The sequence below is a fragment of the Oryctolagus cuniculus genome, chromosome 17, assembly GCF_051225735.1.
Source record: "Oryctolagus cuniculus isolate XC-2025 breed Fujian yellow rabbit chromosome 17, ASM5122573v1, whole genome shotgun sequence".
NCBI classification, from domain to species: Eukaryota; Metazoa; Chordata; class Mammalia; order Lagomorpha; family Leporidae; genus Oryctolagus; species Oryctolagus cuniculus.
In genome coordinates this window covers 34,489,992-34,509,050 of record NC_142883.1, presented here as the reverse complement: position 1 = coordinate 34,509,050, position 19,059 = coordinate 34,489,992, and the positions used below count along the sequence as shown (strand labels likewise).

The 19,059-nt window shown below is 42.1% G+C and overlaps 2 protein-coding genes and 2 pseudogenes across 5 annotated transcripts in view; 1 reads left to right on the top strand and 3 right to left on the bottom strand.

The window, feature by feature from the left end:
• Positions 1 to 343: 343 nt before the first annotated feature.
• On the bottom strand, positions 344 to 5,095 carry SMG8 (SMG8 nonsense mediated mRNA decay factor). The gene is made up of 4 exons (XM_002719260.6): positions 3,251 to 5,095; positions 2,575 to 2,720; positions 1,466 to 2,338; positions 344 to 762 (listed from the first exon to the last, which is right to left on the bottom strand). The coding sequence occupies exons 1-4, from the start codon at positions 5,007 to 5,009 to the stop codon at positions 565 to 567; spliced, it is 2,976 nt and encodes a 991-aa protein (XP_002719306.1). The 5' UTR covers positions 5,010 to 5,095; the 3' UTR covers positions 344 to 564.
• LOC108178499 (PHD finger-like domain-containing protein 5A pseudogene) lies at positions 5,008 to 10,222 on the top strand (annotated as a pseudogene).
• A 2,699-nt stretch (positions 10,223 to 12,921) lies between these two features.
• Positions 12,922 to 19,059, bottom strand: part of PRR11 (proline rich 11) — a 29,020-nt gene continuing 22,882 nt past the window's right edge. For all 4 annotated transcript variants that reach the window (XM_008271203.5, XM_008271202.5, XM_089317296.1 and 1 more), the window contains 4 exons: positions 18,430 to 18,542; positions 17,499 to 17,558; positions 17,315 to 17,411; positions 12,922 to 13,878 (listed from right to left, as the gene is read on the bottom strand). In XM_008271203.5, the coding sequence (XP_008269425.3) occupies positions 13,795 to 13,878; positions 17,315 to 17,411; positions 17,499 to 17,558; positions 18,430 to 18,542 (354 nt within the window). In that variant the 3' untranslated portion in view covers positions 12,922 to 13,794. The remainder of the gene's footprint in view (positions 13,879 to 17,314; positions 17,412 to 17,498; positions 17,559 to 18,429; positions 18,543 to 19,059) is intronic.
• LOC138846147 (small ribosomal subunit protein eS27-like pseudogene) lies at positions 12,937 to 13,192 on the bottom strand (annotated as a pseudogene).

Here is a 19,059-nt window from a genome sequence, read left to right as displayed (position 1 = left end):
CAACAGTTCAAGAATGAAATACTAAGAACAAAACAATCTAAAGTACCAGAATTGTGAGCAAAACATCTAGTTTTTTGTTTGTTCATTTCTTTTCTGCAATTAAGTCAAATTAGTCCTTGTTTCATTACCAGATAACCTAATGGACCATTCTGTTTTGAAGATAATTTCAGGGAGCAGCATCTTAAGAAAAAAATCCCAGCTATAACATCATTTTAGTCAAAACAGTTTGGGCCCAACATGGTTATACAACATTAATTTATGATTAAAAAAAAACCACATGTTTTATTACGTACAGTGAAACAAAAACAAGAAAAAAGAGGTATTAACCATATATTCATTTCTCTTTTTCTAGAACAACCAATCTTTATTTTGAAGTTGTAGTCCTATTTACAATAAATATCAATGATACCATCAAATAATAGAACAATTATTGTCCAAATACTGAACTCCTGTAACCAAAACACATTTTTGGGTTTAGGAAAACACAGAATACATATACTAAAAAAATCCCCAACCCACAACAGAAATCAGCTCAACCTTAAGATTAGACTAGCTGGAAAACTCTTACTGTGTTACTGCTTTAAGAACCCCACGGAGCACCTTGTAGCTCATTAACTGTACATTTTCCTTGGGAGGGAAACAAGGTCCTCTCTCAGTCACATATGCATAAGGAAATCTCAAAACCCAAAGGCCATCAGGTGGGAGAGTGATTTCTTGTTTTTCTGGATAGAATACTGGACATGGTGGTGGGCCTGGCTGAACCTGAAAAACACAGGTAATATAATTATTCTTACATTTCTCAGTAAGACAAAAAAAAAAAAAACCTGAAAGATAAATGTTCAAACAAATAAGTTCAAAAAGCATAGAAAACTAAGCAGATATGAGTACACTATTTCTAATCATACCCAGTATTAGATTCTTTAGTCAGGTGTTATCTTGTTTTTTTTTTAGATTTTTAACCTCAAACATCTGAAACAAACTATGCAAACTGATCAAAATACCCACCATTTTAAAAATACTTGTTTATTTAGTTGAAAGGAAGAATGAGAGAGAGAATCTTCCATACACTAGTTCACTCCCCCAAATAACCACAATAGCCAGAGTTGAAGCCAAAGTCAAAATCAGGAACCCAGAACTCCATCCAATTCTCTCACGGGGGTGGCAGGGCCCCAAGTCCTTGGACCATTATCTACTGCCTTCCCAGGCACATTAGAAGGAAGCTGGATCACAAGTAGCTGAAACTCAAACCAGCACCCCAATATGAGATGCAGGAATCCCAAGTGGCAGTTTAACCTGCTGCACCATAACATCAGCCTCCTACAATTCATTTTTTTAAGAAACACAGTATTAGGTTTAAAAAGACATTTAAATTTAAAATTTAATGAAATAAATAGTTCTGATATCATCATGTACTTTTTCAAAACAAGTATCAGTATTTTGTTTGGGAACAAAGTCATGTTCTTACCTGAGGCATTAGTATTATCTGCAAAGGAGCATCAGGAACCACTACAAAAAGCCTCATAAGTTGAGCATAATGTGGTTTGAGCCCTCTACCCTGAGATGATGACAGAATATATAAGGGCATATCACTGTTTAGGGCTTTCAAAGCTGATTCCTTGGGTCCACTTCCCATTACTTTCATTACTTTGTCAGGTCCTGAGCACATGAACCTCCGACCTCGAGAATCTTCATACTCAAAGCCCACAAAAGCTCGAGCTATGTCGTCTCGCCGTCTTCCTCTTCCCATTACAACTGCACTTCTCTTTCCAGGAATAGCTTTATTTGGAGCAGGCCAAGAATTTGTGTCTAAGTCTCCTTCTTCTTCAGCTCTAGTCCTGATGACAATGTCCCAAGGCATAAGATAGTTTGTTCCTGGAATGAAGCCCTGTTGGTCCAAACCTGTATGAAAGTTATACGATTTGGCAGGACCTAGTTTAACCAAAGACCAGCTGGAGAATTTGGGTAGGAGACCTTTAGGGCAATTTGAATGTAGCATGCCTGGAAGATACTCAACTGTGGATGCTTGTCGATCAACCAAGTTTGGCCTCTTCTCAGTTTTCACTTCTCCTTGACCATGAACTTCTGGATTGTCTCCTCCTGCTTGCGGATCAGCTGGATAGGTACCTAAGCTATCTGTGGACTGGCCCAGACTCAAAGCTAGACTTAGGCTTGTGCTCTCTCCTTGGGTTTGAGGTTCTTTTTCCTTAAGTTTATCAGCATCTGAATCTGGAGGGGCAGGAGAGGATTCATTTTTGGCAGGAGCAGGATCTGGAGTACTTGGTTCAAATACTGGGAAATTGATATGATCCAATTTTCCACAACATTTTTCTTCCAGAAGCTACAGAGGGGGGGAAAAAAAGAGCTCTGTAAACTTTTTTTTAATCAAAAGTAACACATTCTTCACCAACAATCATCATGGAAGCAAATAAGTACATAAAAAGAACTCACTCTTCTTTATATATCACACTGTAGCTGCATTTACTCTTCTAGGTATTCTGCTTCTGAAAATTATGTGCTTTTACTCAGATGATATTTAGCAAGAAAAGAAAGAAGTAGAAAAAACTCAGTCTCTACCTGATAAAAGTCATAGTTAGCTGCCTTGATATCAAAGGGATCATCTCGAGGTGCTTGTTTCCTGCCACAGTTACAGGCACCAGTGGATCGAGCCCGACTGTTGTGATACAGCACAGGAGGATTTCTGTCAGCCTCTGGTTTTTCTCCTGGAAAATATAAGTCACTATTAATTTCACAAACACAATGCAGAATCAGATCTACTTTGCAATTCTAACAACACTGAATTCTAAAAATCCTCCAAGTAGTTCTTTGGAAATAATAGGAAACACACACAAAACCTTGACTGAATACAAGTAACAAAAGAAAGGAGTGAAAATAAATAATTTATATTTTAATCTAAAGCTTCAGATTTCTAAGTAAATTTTTCCTCCTGCAACCATCATCACGGTGACCTTACACTTCACTGTGTTCATTTGAGTTTAAAAAAATTCTCCAAAACAATTAATATAAAATTTCTAAAACTTTACCAAATCACTAGTGTTTTTTCTTTAAATATAAGAAAATAAGCAAGTTGTATAGCTGGTATTTTCTTTTAGAGCAGAAAAGAAAACCTACAATTGATGCAGCTATATTTTTGTAGGGCTCTTTTAAAAATACATGATGAACAAATTACCCTAAAATAATAAAAAAACAGTTCAAACTTGTGATTTCAAAATGCTGAAAAAATTTTGGCTACCTGATTTAGGTAATGAGTGAAATTTATGTACACAGTGTTGATCAGTTAAACTCCTCTCCTCACAGAGCTGATGGCCATTGCTCCAAAATTTGTAGCAGTCCTCATGTAACTGCATGGCATACTTGTGAAAGGCTGGACCTCTAGCATGTTGACTGTACACTCGAAGAGCCTGGGCAAGCTGATTCTTATGAACAGTCATTGTGTAATTATGAGGCAAATTTGACTGGTAAGCACTATGGGCCATGGGTAAAGCTTTTTGGCATCGGTTTTCTGAGAATTTTGTGTCAATATCCAAAAACCCTTCCAAGACTTTAATACTGCTTAAAATCTTAGATGTTAGCTCCCCAGTGGGTGAACCCAAGTCCTCCTCTTTCCCATCAATAGCTACTTCATACAGTTTTGAAGCTGCTGAGACCCACTTCTGGTAAGTGGGAAGTTCAAAATGGGAAGGCTGTGGGTTCCTGCCCACGCTGTCATCAAAGCCCTTCTTGCTTAAGACTAGCTCCACATGCTGCCATAGGAATTCCCGGAGAGTGAAATCCACTAGCTGGCCTGAAGAACTCGAACTGCTGCTGTCAATATGGAAGGAAAGTTGCTGTCGGTTGTGCTGTCTCATCACCTGGTATCGCCTGGGCCCAGAAAGGGGTGCAGGCACCAGCAAAGACTCCGCGTCCTTAACAGTACAGTGACTCCTAAGTTGGTCCAGCAACATGCCTACTGGGTCCTCTTCCTGGCTTCCGGGGACAATGTACACAAAAGCTTGGTTGGCAGGCACAGTAAAGAGACAGTTGATACTCTGATTAGTCAAGACACGACTCTTCCGGAAGATTCTATAGATTTGATCCTCCAGGGCATGCTGCAGTCTCCTTTTGGGAGAATGTTTCTTGGGCTTGTCTGGATGAGCTGGGTCTTGGTTCCGAGGGGGTTCCACCTTGAGGGCGCCATTGAGTTGAAAGAGGAAAAGGAGCCTTGGTGGGCAAGGTCGGCAATTAAGCTTCCAGTCTTTGCCCACCGGACAATCTTTAATGGCTGTTTTGAGGAGAGGCAGTACTTTCTGTCTCAGTCCATCCAGGGCTCTGAACACTCGATCATAAGTGATGTCAAAGGAACAAGTGGGATGGACCAGGAGCAGAATGTGACAGACGGAGAAAAGGTAAAGGAGACTGAGGCACTGCAGCTTCTCCTGATGCTTCCAGAACTCGTGCGTTTCCGCATGAGGTAAAGAGAGGCCACCTCCAGCTTCCCCGCTCTGAAGGGCCCGACAAGCTCGCAGAAGCTGTGAATTGTCACAGATGGAAGTGAGAAGAAGATAGAGAACTTTGCTTTCTTGGTTGTAATAGGCCTGCAGAAGGCTGTAGTCCTGGGAACCTGGATCGGTTCGGCTACCTTCCGCGGCAGAGGCACCGCCCCGAACGGGGTCCCCGGCGGCAGCCCCAGGGTCCCCGGCTCCACCAGCCTCCCCAGCCGTGCCAGTCTCGCTCTTGATTCCGGGCCCTGGATCCCCAGGATCCTGCTGGCGAAAGAGGGGAAAGACCTGCCGGTCGCACACGGTGTTCACAAGAGAGAACTTCTCAGAATTCAGGCGCAGAGCCGTCTTTCCGAAGATTCCCACCACGCAGATCTCATCCTCTCGCCAAGGGGGCTCCGGTCCGCCAGCCGCGCTCGCTCCGCCCTCTGTAGGGGACTCTCCGGGACTTTCTGAGCTCGTCCAAGCTGAAGCTCCCATTAGAAGCTCCCGTAAGCTGACAGGACCCGCCATGGTGTAAGCCTCCTCTCGAGTCCTTCCGGTCCTCCCAGTAAACCCAACCGACTTTTGTGCATTTTTGAAATCCCTCCTCCGCTTCTTCAGCTTTTGCTTTCCTCTCATTTTGGTTCCGCCTCCCGCTCTTCCCGCACTAGGTTTATGACAAGGCTTGCCGTAGTCCTACACCACAGTTGGTTTAAGTTTCCGTATCGAAAAGAAAGTTGGCGGGGGTGCATTTTGCCTAGTGGTGAAAACGCTGCTTGGGACAACCCGCTCCCATTCCAGACTCCGGCTCCAGCGGGGGGCGCCTGGCTCCAACTTTCTGCTTAGGCGCACCCTGGGAGGCTGCGGTGATGGCTCAAGTACCTGGGTCCCTGCCGTTCTCGTGGATTGAGTTTCTGGCTGCCAGCGTTGTGGGCTTTTGAGGAGTGAACCAGAGATGGGAGGTTTCTCCCTTTCTTCCTCTCGTATAAATAAAAGTAAATTAACTTTAAATTTAAAGGCGATCGGAAACACTTCGCGTTTCAAAGAAATATAAAAATTGCAAAAAATAAAATTGTCAACGGATTCTTCTAACTACAGAAGAGGTGCTCAATTTAAGCTGTACATTTTGAGAAACACCTTTCTAGAAACATCCTGCAAAGAAACGTGAACAGATTTCCCTCTCCTGCCCTCTCTGAAGAAATGTAATTCACTTATATCAATGGAAGATACCTATTTTGGAAAAGTATGTGGAGTACAAGCTTAAAAAAATTTTTTTATCAAGCTACAAAAAGTATATACCAGAATATTTAAATGTGGGAGGATTTGTTTATATAGTTTTACTCCTCTTTTTTATAATCTTAATTTTTAATTAACTTTCTTTTTTAGAGCACTTTTAGGTTTACAAAAACAGAGTAGAAAGTACAGAGTTCTGGGGCCAGCGCTGTGGCCCAGAAGGTTAATGCCCTGGCCTGAAGCGCCAGCCCCCTATATGGGTGCCAGTTTGAGACCTGGCTGCTGCACTTCTGATTCAGTTTTCGCGTGGGAGACCCAGACCAAGCTCCTGGTTCCTGGCTTTGGATCGGCGCAGCTCCGGCCAATGCAGCCAGTTGGGGAGTGAACCATCGGAGGGAAGACCTCTCTTTCTCTCTGCCTCTCCTCTCTCTGTGTAACTCTTTCAAATAAAAATAAGTAAATCTTAAAAAAAAAATACAGAGTTCCAGTATACCTCCTGCCCACACACTTGCAGCCTCCCTGCTGAGTAAGAATTTTGTTACAATGGATGAATCTACACTGATACATCACTATCACTATAGTTTGCATTAATATTTGCTTTTATATATATATATATATATATTTTTTTTTTTGACAGGCAGAGTGGACAGTGAGAGAGACAGAGAGAAAGGTCTTCCTTTGCTGTTGGTTCACCCTCCAATGGCCACCGCCGCCAGAGCACCACACTGATCCAAAGCCAGGAGCCAGGTGTTTCTCCTGGTCTCCCATGGGGTGCAGGGCCCAAGCACTTGGGCCATCCTCCACTGCCTTCCCGGACCACAGCAGAGAGCTGGCTGGAAGAAGGGCAACCGGGACAGAATCTGGCGCCCCGACCAGGACTAGAACCCGGTGTGCCGGCGCCGCTAGGTGAAAGATTAGCCTATTGAGCCGTGGCGCTGGCCTGCTTTTATATTTTTTTAATTTTATATATTCTACAAAAAATGTGTAATGACATATCTATCATTACAGTGTCATATAGAAGTTTCACTGTCCTGAAAATCCTCTTTGTTCCACCTACTCATCCCTCCTCTCATTCCCCCAACCTCTGGCAACCACTAAGCTTTTTACTATCTACGGTTTTGTTTTTCCTAGAATGTCCTACAGTTGGAATCATACAGAATGTAGCCTTTTCAAATTGGCCTCTTTCACTTGGTAATATGAGTTTAAGCTTCTTCGTTGTCTATGATTTGATAACTCAATGCTTTTTCATGCTAAAAATGATTCATTGTATGTACACATTATAATTTATTATCTATTCTTGGTTGCTTACAAGCTTGGACAATCATGATTAAAGCTGCTACAAGCATCCACGTGCAGATTTTAGTGTGAACATCCTTTTATTTTGTATCTCCACATTCTAATTTTTCTACAATGAAAACTTTCTTCAATTTGCAATAATTCAAAAACATCCTTCCCTGGGGCAAGTGTTTGACTCAGTGGTTAAACCACTGGTTGTCATGTCAGCAGCAGGTTAACGCCCTGGCCTGAATCACTGGCATTCCATATGGGCGCCGCTGCTCCACTTCCGATCCAGCTCTCTGCTATGGCCTGGGAAGGCAGTAGAAGATGGTCCAAGTCTTTGGGCCCCTGCACCTGCGTGGGAGACCAGGAAGAAGCTCCTGGCTCCTGGTTTCAGATTGCTGCAGCTTCAGCCATTGCGGGCGATTGGGGAGTGAACCAGCAGATGGAAGATCTCTCCCTCTTTGCCTCTCATTCTCTCTCTGTGTAACTCTGACTTTCAAATAAATAAATAAATAAACGTTTAAAAAAAATAAAAAAGAACTGGCTTATTTAGGAGGAGGCATCTGGTACACTGGTTATGATGCTGTTTTGGACACCTGCATCTCATATTGGAGTCCCAGGATTCAAGTCCTGGCTCTGTTTCCAATCCAGCTTTCTGCTAATATACACTCTGGGAGTCAGCAGATGAAGGCTATGTCTCAAGTACTTAAGGCTCTGCCACCTATGTGAGAGACTTGGATTGAGTTCCTGGTTCCTGGCTTCAACCTGGTCCAGCCCCAAATTTTGTGGTCATTTCAAGAGCAAATCAGTGGATGGAAGATATATCTCTCTGTCTAACTCCATTTCAAATAAAAGTAAATAAATGAATAAAAATTTTAAAAGAATTACCTCATTTAATCTTCAAAGGAAGAGTAGGGACCTAAATCATAGTACTGGTATTTTTGCTTTAATTTTATAAAAGAGATTTATTTATTTATTTAAAAGATAGAGTTGAAGATTCTTGGTTTTGTTTTTTCTTTTCTTGAAAAACTTGTATAATGTATGTGCTTAATATATTAACAGATACACAATTTTCCTGGATTTATGAGCTAAAAAATTTTAAAAATAATCTTTCATCAGCCAAGTCACCTACTGAACGTAGCAAATAATCTACAAAGTGAGGAGCACCATGTAATTTATTTGGATTAACACATAGAATTTCCCAAAGCCAAGCTGGATTTGGGTATATAGAAGAAGAGAAGAGACAAACAGAGGAATAGACAAAGTAATACATTTAGGAGCAGGTGTTTGACCTAATGGTTAAGATGCCTGCATCCCTTATTGGAGTGCCTGGGTTCAATGCCAGCCCCTGGCTCTGCCCACAACTTCCTGCTAATACAAGCACCGGAAGACAGTGGTGATGGCTAAAGTGGTTGGGCTCCTGCCACCCATGTGGGAAATCTGGATTGAATTCCTGGCTCCTGGTTGTAGCCCCTTATGCTTATATGAGTGTTTGGGGACTGAATCAGTGGTTGAGAACACTCAGAATCAATCTCTCTCTCTCTCTCTCTCTCTCTCTCTCTCTCTGCTTCTTAAAAACATCAAACAAAAAAAGCACAAGGTTGGTGAAAAGAAATTTTAAAGTCCACACATAGTTTCATAGTTTTTTTCATAATACCAGAAGGTTTCAAAATTACTACAAAAATGAAATTAAAACTGCACATTTTCCATGAACTTTTGAAAATCCCTCATACACACTAGAGTGATTCTTTTTTTCTTTTTAAAGATTTATTTATTTATTTATTTGAAAGGCAGAGGCAGAGAGAGAGAGAGAGAGAGAGAGTGAGAATTTTCCATCTGCTGGTTCACTCCCCAAATGGCTGCAACAGCCGGAGCTGTCCCCATCTGAAGCCAGGAGCCAGGAGCTGCTTCCAGGTCTCCCACATGGACTCAGGGGCCCACTGGGCCATCTTCTGCTCCTTTCCCAGGCCATAGCAGAGACCTAAACCAGCACCCATATGGGATGCTGGCACTGCAGGCAGCGGCTTTACCTGCTCTGCCACAGTGCAAGCCACTAGAGTGATTCTTGTCATGTGTACTTGTTTAAGAAGGTTCATAAAGACGTGTATGGTTCATAACAGCCAAAAACTGAAATCAAGTCTAATATTCGGGCCAGCGCCATGGCTCACTAGGGTTCTAGTTCCGGTTGCTCCTCTTCCAGTCCAGCTTTCTGCTGTGGCCCAGGAAGGAAGTGGAGGATGGACCTGTACCCGCATTGGAGACCAGGAAGAAGTACCTGGCTCCTGGTTTCAGATCGGCGTAGTTCTGGCCATGGCAGCCATTTTGGGGGTGAACCAGCGGAAGGAAGACCTTTCTCTCTGTCTCTCTCTGTCAAATAAATTAAAAAAAAAAAAAAAAAAACTCTAATATTCATTGACAATAGGATGAATTAATTAAATTAACAATAAAAATTCATTAACAATAGGGTGAATCATGCCATTTTCACAGCAAAAATAAATAGTATATAGCACTACAGAGTAACATAGTTGAATTTTTTTATTTTAATTTTTTTAAGATTCATTTTATTTATTTGAAAGTCAGAGTTACACAGAGAGAGAAGGAGAGGCAGAGAGAGAGAGAGGGCCTCAATCCACCGGCTCTTTCCCCAACTGGCTGCAACAGCTGGAACTGCGCTGATCTGAAGCCAGGAGCCAGGAGCCTCTTCCAGGCCTCCCATGTGGGTGCAGGGGCCCAAGGACCCAGGCCATCCTCTACTGCTTACCCGGGACACAGCAGAGAGCTGGATAGGAAGCAGAGCAGCCAGGACCCGAACCAGCGCCCACATGGGATGCCAGCACTGCAGGCGGCGGCTTCACCCACTATGCCACAGCGCTGGCCTCAATGTAGTTGAATCTTACAAAGACATACTGATTGTCAACATCATTTGGACTTGATCTTTTGCCACAAGCAGGCTGGCGTAGCCATTGGAAGACTGTTAGAAATGTGACGCCTGTGTGCATCTGTGCACCCTGGTGCACATCCGTGACAGTGCAACTACGGCTCTCACCAGGGGCGCTGAGTGATCTGTGAGGCCTCGGAGTCTCCAATGCCTACTACTGCAAGGAGGGCACCATCCAGGAGAAGGATAGAGATGGTTGCCCCAAGATTGTCAATTTGGGGAGCTCTAAGACAGATCTCATCTATGAATGCAAAAAATACAGCTTTAAGAAGAGGTGATTGGTGGGTGGCTCCTTCCTCCCCCATCAAGCTGCTGCAGCTGCCAAAAAAGACACCTACAACCCCATCAGAAGGGAGCACAGCTCAGAGCCCCAGCAGAATGCCTGCTAGCATGCCGCCACCTTGCTCAGGTGTGGGGCAGAGACAGACAGGGTTCTTCATGCCTTCTGGCAGACTGTATGAGGGAAAAATTGACTATGAAATCAAGAAAGAAGGATTTGTCCCCACACTGATGTATTCCGTCTGCCCCGAGAGCTTCTACACAGGACTGATACCATTTCAGCCTCCTGTTTGAAGCACTGACCATCAAGCTACCCACAGTGAAAAGCCTGGGCTTGCAGCAGCTCTAAAGGCAAATGTCCATGATGACCCCTGAGCAGGTGGTGGACGCTCTCACAACTGTAACTGTGGACATTTCATCTTGCAGTGCCTGCCAGGTAGTGCTGGTTCCATGTTAGTTTTCTTCTGAGAAACTGAAAAGCCTTTCTATTGCTATTATATCAATAAAGTTGGTGTTTATTTTCTGGTAAAAAAAAATACTGATAGAAAGAAATGAGAAACAAAAGAATCTATACTACAAGGCTCTATTTATATATATAATCGAAAAGCAAGCAAAATAGGGACAGGCTTTTGACTGTGCTCTGGATGCTTGCAACCCATATTGGAATGCCAAGTTCAAGTCTCAGCTCCACTTCCAATTCTACCTTCCTGCCAATGTATACCCTGGAAGGTTAGGATCCCTAACACCACGTGGGAGACACAGATTGATTACCATATCCTGAATTCAGCCTGGCCCAGCCCCAGCCCCTGCAAGGAGATATCTGTCTTTGTCTCTCTAATAAAATGAAAACAAATTTAAATAAATTTTTAAATAAAACATGACATTTAGGGAAGCATACTTAGCAGGTAAAAGCAAGGAAATACTGAAACATGGAGGTCAGTGGTTACTTAGAAAAGGGATTGTAAAAGGGGAGGGAGACAGGCAAAGCTTCTGAAGGTGTTTGATGTCTATTTCTTGGTGGTTACACAAGTGCTTGCTTTATAATTTGTTAATTTTTATGTTTTATGCACTTTATAGGTGTGTTACATTTCTAGTAAAAGTGTTAAAAAAGAAAAATCAAGTTTTCTTAATCTTTATTTAAAAACAGAATCAGATGCACCTTGGCTGCTTACATTCTCTGGTTGTCATTCAGACCCAAAATAAACATTGGGGGGATGAGGCACAAGAGTTTAACGAAGCCACAGCATTTACAGGGCACTCATATGGTTACAAAATAAAATCTCTCATAAAAATTAGAAAAACATACAGAGTAGAACACATTTTAATACTGGCATAAGGGCAGTAGCAGCTGTTTATCGATATGAATTCTATAGCACTTTTCTTACAAATCTCTATCCCACAAGAATGGTCAAAACATTTAGATTAAATTGATAACAGTACATGGTTGTTTATTGAGATTATGAACATTATAAGTATACCATAAAAATTATAAATACTGAGTTGCCTTATTCTCAGTGACCATTCCCTTTAATCCCACAAAATATAAGTGTAGCTAGCAGGTTTCAAAAAGAAACAACTTTACAAGAAACTGATACCTATCAACTTCAGGATTTAATTTTCATCCATGAATGTTGTAAACGTTAACTAAGGGTCTTATAAACTGGCCTGCCTCTTAGGTGCTAGACACTGTCCCTAGGTCTGCGATCTAGCCTGGTGACTTTCTAACAACACTCTATTTGGCATCTCAATGCAATATTTTTCTGTGGAATTATAGGCATTTATTAGAAATGCAGACCTGAGGCTATTTCAAGGACCTCATGTGTGTAGCTGTTTCCTGTTAGATTAGGAAGTTCAGTAAAGATCTGAACCCTTTGAATCCCACCAGTCAGAAGCTGCTGTCCTTTCCTTGACTGCAGAGGATATCACATCCCAGCAAATCCTGTGCCTTCAGTCCCACTCACTACGATGAGTTTTCCCTCCAGATACTTGGTCCATATGTGATGAGGATCCTGGCAGAGGTCACAGTATTATTGTCCACTGCTAGGTAGACACATCTGGCTTTCAGGAAGCTTTGGTAACTTTGTAGGGGACTGACTGATAAGGCTGCTATGTGAAACACAGAATGTCCAGTTAAATGTGAACAATAAATAATTGCTTAAGTATAAATATGTGCCATATAATATGTAGGACATACAGTAATTTTTTTTGTTTAATGGGACACATTTAGACTTAAAAGTTATCTGTGGCTTCTCTGAAGTTCACATTTAATTCTTGTATTCTTATTGGCTAAATCTGGCAACCCTTGACTGGCAGGAAAGAATCCAATGCATTACTGCGATGATGGAACACACAGACTGGTGAGGACAGGGAAGCTGCTACAGACTTCAGACAATCCTTGGCAATGCATTGTGGAAAACAGAAGGCTCATGCTGACGGCTTCTGGACGTTTTCATTTAGCTGAATGTGGACAGCAGGTACAAAAGTGAGGAATATCTTAGACTTCAGTAGCTGGATAAAACTACCTACCTAAGGTGCTAGAAATGATCTTTAATTTTTTTGTCCATAATCAAAATGTTGTTGAAAACTGACACCAAAAATAGGAGATCATTATTGTACACCCTACAAAATCAAACACAATTACTTTATATTGATAGATATGCTAGAATTATTGAACTTAGGCTAAAGTTTTCTAGGAGGAAACACAGATTAGGGAAGTTGTATGGACGATTAATGTTGCTTTCTTCCGGAGCAACACCCTTCTGTGAGTCTGGCCTTTCCTCCTTGTAGGCTGCCACAACACTGTTGCACAACCTACACAAAGAACCTCTGTGTGAGCACGTCTGAAAATCGTAGTAATCTTTTGGCAACCTGAGCACTTTACACCCATAAAATAAGGATTTGGACTTTGAACAAGTCATTTCTTTTATGTTTTTTTCCTTTCCTCCTTCAAGGATGGATGTAGCAAATCTTTAGCCAAAGGCATAAAGCCCAGCTTATCTCGATCACACAGGCTACACCCTTAGCAAGCAGCAGGCAATCAGGCCCTGGCCATCCACTTCCAGTGCATTCTAATTTTGAAGGTGACATTGGGCCTTTTGTGTCAAATTCTTTTGGATTGTATATGGTCTTACCTCTTAATTGTTTACAGAACAACTATATAAATAAAACATAGAGGACCTTTTCAAATGTGTAGAAATGAATGCGTAAGCCTTATAGGCTAAAATACTTATTTTTTCAATTACCCTAGAATATCCAGGATGAATAGGAGACAGGCTATTTTCTTAATGTCGTGACTGCACCTGTACAGTACAAACTAGAGTTATCTAGCTAATTTGAACAACCTCTTTAACTTACATTGGGTAATTCCAAGATGAAAGACTGTGTTTTCTCATCTGGTTCTTTTACTGACAATGCATAACTAGAGAATATCCAACCAAATACACACTTTTACACCAGAGTGTGTGTGTGTGTTCCATACATACTCGAATTCTTCCAATGGAATGATATATTTACATATACCCTCCTACACAGAAAATGGATTCAGGTGATTTTCTCCGTACAGCTTATGGATTATATTACATGGAGTCAGGCAGAGTTGGCCTCAGTTTGTTCATCAAAGCTGCTTGGAGAAAGCTGCAGAGTTTGAGTTGGGCTTCTAGGGTGAGCCAGCTATGAAAAAAAAGAAGTCCCAGTCAGAATGTGAATTATGTTCCTGTGCTCAGCACAATTCTCCTTCTTCCTCATTAACAGACTGTACATTTTTTAGAGAGCAGAATCACATACATTTTTTAAAAATAAACCTTTTTATAATTTAAGGTATACAAATTTCATATATACAGATTTAGGAACATAGTGATACTTCCCAGTCACATACAATTTTTAAAAACTACTTTTCTGGGACTGGTATTGTGGTGTAGCAGTAAAGCCACTACCTGCAGTGCTGGCATCCCATATGGGCATTGGTTCAAGTCCCAGCTGCTCTGTTTCTGACCCAACAATCTGCTAATGGCTTGGGAAAAACAGTGGAGGATGACCCAAGTGCTTGGGCCCCTGCCACCCATGTGGGAGATGCACAGGAAGCTCCTGGCTCCAGACTTCAGCCTGGCCCAGCCCTGGCTGCTGTGGACATTTGGGAGTGAACCACAGGATAGAAGACCAATGTCTCTCTCTCTTTATTTCTCCCCCTGACCCTGCTTTGTAGCTCTGCCTTTCAAATAAATAAATCTTGGCCAGCGCCATGGCTCACTAGGCTAATCCTCCACCTGCAGCACCGGCACCCCGGGTTCTAGTTCCGGTTGGGGCGCCGGATTCTGTCCTGGTTGCTCCTCTTCCAGTCTGGCTCTCTGCTGTGGCCCGGGAGGGCAGTAGAGGATGGCCCAGGTCCTCGGGCTCTGCACCCCCATGGGAGACCAGGAGGAAGCACCTGGCTTCTGGCTTCGGATTGGTGCAACGCACCTGCCATAGCAGCCACCTGGGGGGTGAACCAACGGAAAAAGGAAGACCTTTCTCTCTGTCTCTCTCTCTTACTGTCTAACTCTGCCTATCAAAAAAATAAAATAAAAGTAAATAAATAAATCTTACACACACACACACACACACACTTTTCCCCATCTTCTGTGACATAATTACACATTTTTTGATAGAGCTTCTAACATATTATTTGACTTTTGCTTTTTTCCTCTTGTCTGCAATGTGTACTTGAGTCTTCAGGAAGTAGAGCCATTCTGAAGCATGAAGACAAAACCCACACATTAAGGATGAAAGAGCAGTGATGATGTGGTAAAGCTGTTGTATTCATTGTGGACTTCCTATTTCCCAAAGGAATATTTAGGGAAGAAGAACATGTCTCAATTTGATTAAGCCACTGTAGTCAGATTTCTGTACCTATAGTCAAATACAAAACCCAACTGACACTACTGCTTCAGACTTAAAGGAGACAGGAAGCCTAAGAGCAGGGTGGGAGAAGCCATCCTACATCTAACAACTTTTCCTAGACATGTTCCCTGGATGTGGGTTTCGGGGAACACAGCATCCATAGATTCCACATCACGGTACTAGATATGGAGTAGGGTAGGGACAACAAGCATCCTATAGTTCAACAGGGACCTAAGAAGGACCTAAGCCCTTTAGTGAGGACTGGTCCCCTCTGCCCCGCCCTTCACAACTTTGTGTCACTGAGGAATGTGACTGGGTAGACTTCTACTGAGTGCTCGTAGAGAGGAACTTGGAGATCCCTCCATAGAAAGCCATGCAGGGCACAGGAGAGCCAAGCTGACTGGCAAGAGGGAGACCAAGCTGTCCCCCAAAAGGTACTGATTCTTTTTTTTTTGACAGGCAGAGTGGACAGTGAGAGAGACAGAAAGGTCTTCCTTTGCCGTTGGTTCACTCTCCAATGGCTGCCACGGCTGGCTATGCTGCTGCCGGCGCACTGCGCTGATCCAAAGGCAGGAGCCAGGTGCTTCTCCTGGTCTCCCATGGGGTGCAGGGCCCAAGCACTTGGGCCATCCTCCACTGCACTCCCTGGCCACAGCAGAGAGCTGGCCTGGAAGAGGGGCAACCGGGACAGAATCCGGAGCCCCGACCGGGACTAGAACCCGGTGTGCCGGCGCCGCTAGGCGGAGGATTAGCCTATTGAGCCGCGGCACCGGCCAGGTACTGATTCTTAAGGAGTGAATAAAGAGAAAACAGCACTGGGATGTCAGAATGTCAGTCTGTGGTATGTTTCTGCTGCAGAGGAAGAAGGAAACATGAGGTTCAAGGCCAAAGAGGTCAGCAGCTCTGTGTCCCAGCACTCTGGAAAGGTGGTAGAAGATGGGCTGCTCCTCACAGGTCTGATGATAGAGGTGATCAGGAAGACGACTAAGGCAAATACGTTTGGAAGAAGCACCCCAGGGCCAGCCATCTCCTGAATTTTGGTGTGTGAGTCATATATGCAGGTGGCAAAGAGGAAAGGTGTGTGAAGTCAAGCCTGTGTGGGCTGACTCCTATCTCCATCTCCATCTCCATCCCCATCCCCATCTTTCACTACTCTCGGGCTCTCTATGTTACAGCCACGTGGGTCACTTTTCAGTTCTTTGGATGGGCCACAATCCTCCTTGCCCAGGACTCTGGCATAAGCTATACCTTTGCCTAAAATTCCCTCCTCCCTGACATTTATGGTTGGCTCATAGATAAATCTATTCACCCTTTCATGCTTCACCTCTCACCTTAAGCATCACCACTTCCTAAGGGAATCTTCCTGGGTCAACCAGACCAGATCAAGTTCCTCTTTGAGCTTCTACACAATCTTTTTCCTTCCTTTCACAGCACTTACAGCAGTATAAAATCATATAAATACGGGATTATTTGATTATATGTCTGTTTTATCCACTAGAATGAAAGCTTCAAGACAGTAGGTATGTCTTTTGCTTACCACTATGTACCTCGCACTATAGCACAATGCCTGGCACACAGGAAGAACTTACTAAATACTTATTAAAGGAATTAATAAAATCAGATATTTGTAGATAGGGAGTAGAGATGATAATCCTAGCTACTATCTGATAGGATCCTATGAAACCTAAATATGAAGTTGCTTTGCAAAACATAAGGCACTATTTACACATTATTAAGAAAGCTGGTTTACAGAAAAAAGTTATACAAATTATATATATATATATACATATATATATATACATATATATATATAAATGAAGATACAAAAATTAGAGCTCTAGAAAAGAAGCCCTTTTTTATTTTTATTTTTTTATTTTTTTGACATGCAGAATGGACAGTGAGAGAGAGAGACAGAGAGAAAGGTCTTCCTTTGCCGTTGGTTCACCCTCCAATGGCCGCCGCGGCCAGCGCTCTGGCTGGCGCACCGCGCTGATCTGATGGCAGGAGCCAGGTGCTTTTCCTGGTCTCCCATGGGGTGCAGGGCCCAAGCACTTGGGCCATCCTCCACTGCACTCCCTGGCCACAGCAGAGAGCTGGCCTGGAAGAGGGGCAACCAGGACAGAATCCAGAGCCCCGACCGGGACTAGAACCCGGTGTGCTGGCGCCGCAAGGCGGAGGATTAGCCTAGTGAGCCGTGGCGCTGGCCCATTTTTTTTTCCTAAAAGTTTACCTGAAATTTTCTCCTCAAGGCCCGGGTCATTACTGGAGTCAGTCCAGTTCCTGTGTCCATATTTTCTTTATTGGTAAGAGGAGTTCCACCTGGACTCCTGCAAAGTGATGAAAAGATTAAGGGTTATGTTTTATGCCAGCCTTTCAAATGGACTTAGAAAATAAACCCAGAGAGTGCATGTTACCTCTCTACATTGACTTTTCTAAGCAGTTTCCGTAGATCAAGCTGGCTCTTACCAGGAGTTCTGATAAAAGAAAAATATAAAAACATATTAAAAAAATGAAGATCTAAAAATTAGAATTTACCATTTCTATCAGTTTATTTCTTAAGCAAAGCAGTCATTATTATAGGCAACTTCCTAAAGAGTAGCTCCATTTGTTACATTAAAAAATAGCAGTAGATTCTGATGGGAGCGTAAGATGATATAACCATTCTAATAAGTGAAAGTTCTTGAGCTAGTAATTATATGCATAAGAATCCACCCTATTAAAAAAAAAAACCTCAGCCATAAACACAGATGATAGATAGAGATGTTCATTGAAGAGTAAAAGAAATAACCTAAATCTCTCAGATGAGTCTAATTTATGAAATTTATATATATTGAACTGTATGTATTAAAGAAATAAAAGTGATACTTTAAGTTAATTTTTAATAAGACAGGGAAAGTTTATGACATAGTAAGAGGGAAAAACTATAACTGTTTCTATATCTATAATATACTGTTGCAAGCACATGTACACACACACACACACACCCTTATTTCCTGGATTCCAAGACACACTAATTTTCCTATTTTATTTTTGAAGTCAGGCTATTAAAAAAATTCTTGGACATGTTTCTTTTTCTTCCAGAATCCATTATGAATTCAATAATGTGTCTTACAACAAACAGCTCTTTGAAATGCAGATGAGTGGGTATATGTCAAGGAAAGACTATAATGATAAACAACATGGCTGTCTCCACTGGTAGGATGGTTTAGATGCTTCTGGTTTTCTTCTTTAAGATTTTCTGTAGATTTTGGTTTTTCAACAGGGAGAACATATAATTTTTAAAGTTAGAAATAGGCAAAAAACCATTTAAGTAGCAGGAGAGCATAACACTGTGCAGTTCCTTACATCAGGACATTTGTGACTCGAGATGACAAGACTTTGGAGTTAGGTTTCAGGGTAACACGCTGCAGGTCAGAGACAGTGACTAGTGGGTTCCGTGACTTTGGTGATGGTTCAAGCTTTAATCATAAAATAAGATATTATTAAAAACACATTTTAAAATATAAGCTCAAAATCTAAACATGATGAAACAGTAAACAGTTGAGTGCTAAGTTTGTGTAAGATAGATCCACTACTCTAATCAATTTTTAGTCCACAGTTTCAAAGAATATCTCTACCTCTTAGGAGTAATAGTTGGTAGATAACATTATCTAATTAAATAATTTTGGGGTAGCCCTATTTTGTTGAGGAGATAAAAAAAAACTTTACTAAAATAAAACGTCAATACTTAATTTGGTGACTTCTATTCACAGGCTTAAGCTTATATTTTTTTTAAGATATATGTATAAAAATGTATTTATTTATTTGAAATGGAGAGAGAGAGAGAGAGGATTTTCCATCTGATAGTTCATTCTCCGAATGGCCACAACAGCCAAGTAGAAGCCAGAAGCCAAGAATTCTATCCTGGTCTCCCACATGGGTAGCATGGGTCCAAGTACTCGGGCCATCATGACTGCCTTCCAAGGTGCATTAGCA